General features: G+C 43.6%; 1 protein-coding gene across 1 annotated transcript in view; it reads right to left on the bottom strand.

The window, feature by feature from the left end:
• The window catches only part of LOC119321396 (heat shock cognate 70 kDa protein-like), a 5,138-nt gene extending 1,068 nt beyond the window's left edge, over positions 1-4,070 (bottom strand). Inside the window, exons 1-2 of the mRNA XM_037595091.1 lie at positions 3,872-4,070; positions 539-2,025 (exon numbers count right to left, since the gene is read on the bottom strand). Coding sequence (XP_037450988.1) covers positions 539-2,025; positions 3,872-3,896 — 1,512 coding nt within the window. The 5' untranslated portion in view covers positions 3,897-4,070. The remainder of the gene's footprint in view (positions 1-538; positions 2,026-3,871) is intronic.
• Between the last annotated feature and the right edge of the window lie 293 nt (positions 4,071-4,363).

Consider the following 4,363-nt stretch of genomic DNA (forward strand, 5'->3'; position numbering starts at 1 on the left):
TCTCCGGTTGGTAGGAGAAATCTCATCCGGACCGCACTGCGTGCGATACAGGCCCGTGTTGGATGGCTTTCGCTGTCCGGACACATGCGGGGTGTTTGCGGGTCGGCGTTGGAGGTGTCCTTAGCACCCATAGATGCGGTAGTCCAACTTTTTTTTTTAACAAAGCGGTAGTCCAACTTGAGAACACCACTTAGAGGAAAGTGCCCCTAACTTGCCTCTTATTGAAAGTATGAAACAAGTTTAGTATCTAGATGCATCAGTAAATTCTTACGACTCTGCACTACCCCAGTTTGGTTTATGTGTACCGTTGCTGCAAATCAGACAAACCACTGCATATGTAAATAATTGTTTCTACTAGTTATACGATGACGTTCAGTTTGCGATAGGCTTACACCAAACCATGTTATGAACATTTCAGATACACAACTTTCTTGTTGACTCAAAGTTTCAAACAAATAGTACTAGACACCAGATTGATATCGACGATTAATCACGGTCACCAGATAAACACGGCTCAGGAAAAAAACGAAACACAAACGAGGGCCACGCATATGGGCAATGCAAGAAGTATCAGAGTAGTTGCAGGAGTAGTTGGCCATCCGCGTTTCTTGTTCGCTTTCTCTATTTCCATCTTGTCCTCGGATTTGTACTTGTGGGCATCATGCACCATCCGATAAATCTCCTTCCTGGTCAGCCCACCCTTGCCGTTGGTGATGGTGATGCTGTTCTTGTTTCCATTCGCCCTGTCCTCCGCTAACACCTTCAGGACGCCGTTTGCTTCGATTTCGAATGTCACATTGAATGATGGCACGCCCCTCGGTGCCGGAGGGACACCAGTGAGGTCAAACATCCCGAGCAGATTGTTATCCTTGATCAACCCTCCTTCACCCTCGTACACCGAGAAGCGCACGGTGGTCTGGTTGTCAACGCTGGTCGTGTAATCCTTCTCCATTCTAACGGGGATGGTAGTGTTCCTGGGTATCACCACGGACATGATATCGCCTACTACCTCTATCCCGAGCGATAGCGGCGTGACGTCAAGCAGGCGAAAGTTCTTCACCTTCTGGCTGTGCTCGCCGCTGAGGATGGCGGCTTGAATAGCAGCACCATAGGCGACAGCCTCGTCAGGATTGATTCTGTTGCAGAGCTTCTTCCCGTCAAAGAATTCCTGCAGCATCTGCTGCACCTTTGGGATCTTGGTGGAGCCGCCGACGAGCACAACGTCGTGGATCTGTGACTTGTCCATCTTGGCGTCACCGAGGCACTTCTCCACATGCTCAATGCACTTGCGGAAGAGATCCATGTTGAGCTCCTCGAACAGGGCGCGAGTGATGGATACATAGTAGTCAATGCCATCATGGAGCGAGTCGATCTCAAACTTGGCCTGCGCCGTAGAAGACAGCATCCTCTTGGCCCTCTCGCAGGCCGTCTTAAGTCGCATCAGAGCCCTCGGACTGCCACTGATGTCACTCTTGTGTTTCTTCAAGAATTCCTGCAGAAAGTGTTCCACCATTCTGTTGTTGAGATCCTCCCCGCCAAGGTGGGTGTCACCAGACGTGGCCTTGACCGCAAATGTGCCTTTGTCAATGTTTATGACAGAGATATCCAAGGTACCACCACCAAAATCAAATATGAGCACCGTCTTCCCATCACCACTAACGGACGTGTTGTCAAGACCGTAGGCGATGGCGGCGGCCGAGGGCTCGTTGATGATGCGTGTGACGTTGAGGCCAGCAATGAGACCGGCATCGAGGGTGGCCTGGCGCTGCGAGTCGTTGAAGTAGACTGGGACGGTGATAACAGCATTCTTTACGGCGATGTCGAGGTAGGCCTCGGCTGTCTCCCTCATCTTGACAAGAACCATGGAGGATATTTCTTCGGCTGTGAACTGCCTCTCCTCACCCTTATACTTCACCGCAATCATCGGCCGATCACTGTTGCCTGAAATGACTTTGAATGGCCACAACTTCATATCTCTTTGCACACACTCTTCGCTGAACCGTCGACCAATCAGTCGTTTCGCGTCTGAAGAAGAAAAAATGATGCAGTAGTTTCATTATATAGTACATTTCGCAAAGCTAGAGGTATATCAAGAAAACTGAAGACCCAAAAGACTAACTTCACTTCATTGCAAATTTAAGCACCAGCTACATCACAGAGCACATATATTATTGACCACCTGACTATTACAAAGTACAAATCAGTAATATGACAAATATACCAGGTTCCCAGAACATTTCCACAAAACAGGCCCACATCACAAATGCAAAGTTAATGTCTATTGTCTTGTGACATGGTTGATCACTAATTAAATATGTAATTGTGCAAAAATTCTTCTTGGATATATTGTCAGCAATAATTTGTGCACTAAAATACATTCTTCTGGATGCCTATAGAAAATTAAGCTACTCAATTGTTGCATGTCAGAAATGTATGAGCTTCCATGGGTATATGCTTAACTAATTATACTGTCTAACTTTTATAGTTTAAAGCTATGTAATTAGAAAGTTTTAGTTATCGCAGAGAAAATAGGTTTCCTTCACTATAAATAAATAACTAGAGATATAAGTTGCTACATGCAGTTTATAATCTAGGTGGGGTTAAGATTTAAGGAATGAAAACATTTCTCAGTTTAAAATGTATAAATAATTATATTGAAATGTTTTTCTTGGTGTAATTATAGTGTAACGTCGTAGGTACATATCATTTTTTGTGATATAAATATTTGACAATTACAGTGAAATATTGATATTATAGAAATTCCTATGGACCTTTGATAGCTTGCGAGAGCCTTCTCTAGACACCACCTAACCAAAAATATAGTGCTGTTAGAATGTGTATATCCACCAAAATTATTTCGGTTGGCCAAAATTGAAGGTAATTATTAAAAGAAAGCAATTTCAGTTAAAAATCCATTTGTTTCAGCCAAAAACTATTTGTTTAAAGTCTAAAGAATATTTTCCTTAGAATTAACTAGGGAAATTCCACAATGTCACACATATATAAATATCTGAAAATTAAGCCCCAATATCCTCCATACAAATGCTGTCACGACCGCATTGATTGCAAGATTTTTCATTAGGACATTTGGATTCCTGTTACTTTTTATGTGGTTGTGTGATTTTAAAAAATGCATCATGCAGGTTGTTTTTACTAAATACTCCCTCCATCCCAAAATAAGTATCTCAACTTGTACTAGCTCTGACACTTATTTTGGGACGGAGGGAGTATTAGTTTGTAGTATATTTCACCAAAAGTTTTCCACTGACTTAAAACTTATTGTTTTTTGTGTTTTTCTATGCTGTAATCAAACAACATTTTGCACAAGTTTAATCACATAGGGTTGAATGGACATGTGAATTGAATCTACACTTTTTAGTATCCTGCTCTTAAAGAGGTTCTTAGTGCTTGTGAGTTGGAAGGTTTTACAACGTGGTAGCATTATCTAGGGTTCTTAGGGTGACTAAATAATAAATGGGACAGACACGGTTTTCGTCCGGTTTTTCGTAAATTAACCGGGCAATTCTCTTCTTCTTAATTAATCGATGAGGCAAATAATTTTGCCTCCGTTTCAAAAAAAAAAAAAAGGGACAGACCAATATGAATAAGCCCGGAAGAAAAGATGCTGGAATCGAGTAGCTAGCTGAGTAAGCATTTGGCAACTGAGGAATATAAGAGATGTCAGGAATCTAAGGCTTTGGGCATGCATCTCCATCATCTCAATAATCAATAAATAAATATATGTAACACACGCACAAAACGCCCTCGCACAAACCAACGACCCTGAGAAACTTAATTAAAGAACAGAATAGTTATCACTAAAAAGAGGAAAAATTCTTAGGTGGCAATCAGTTGATAGTTCTCTTCTCACCGAAGACGGTGTTGACGGGGTTCATGGCCGCGTCGCCGATGAGCCGCCAGGTGTCGGTGAAGGCGACGCAGGACGGCGTGGTGAGGTTGCCCTGGTCGTTAGCGATGACCTCCACGCGTTGGTGCACTGGCCGCCACACGGCCACGCAGGCGTAGGTCGTCCCGAGGTCGATGCCGATCGCCGGCCCGTCGGCCTTCGCGCCTGCTGCCATCTCCACGCGACAAAAGTGGCAGAGGAAAAGGAATAGCGTGACGCTTGGGAATTGCAGTGTTCTATTTAGAGCATGGTTAATAGAAGCGCCGGCTACTGGCTGTATACGAGCTCCATGTCAGCAGTAGCCTTCATAAAAGAAATCTCATGCAATAAGGCTGCTGCCAATACATGGGTGCTTAGATGAGGTGCTAAGCACATTAAATAGCTTAGCAACTATACTCCCCAATGCATAGGTGCTTAGCTAATGGTTGCTAAGCTTGCTTTATTTAATGATTTAGC

The sequence above is a fragment of the Triticum dicoccoides genome, chromosome 6B (assembly GCF_002162155.2).
Source record: "Triticum dicoccoides isolate Atlit2015 ecotype Zavitan chromosome 6B, WEW_v2.0, whole genome shotgun sequence".
Classification (NCBI taxonomy): Eukaryota; Viridiplantae; Streptophyta; class Magnoliopsida; order Poales; family Poaceae; genus Triticum; species Triticum dicoccoides.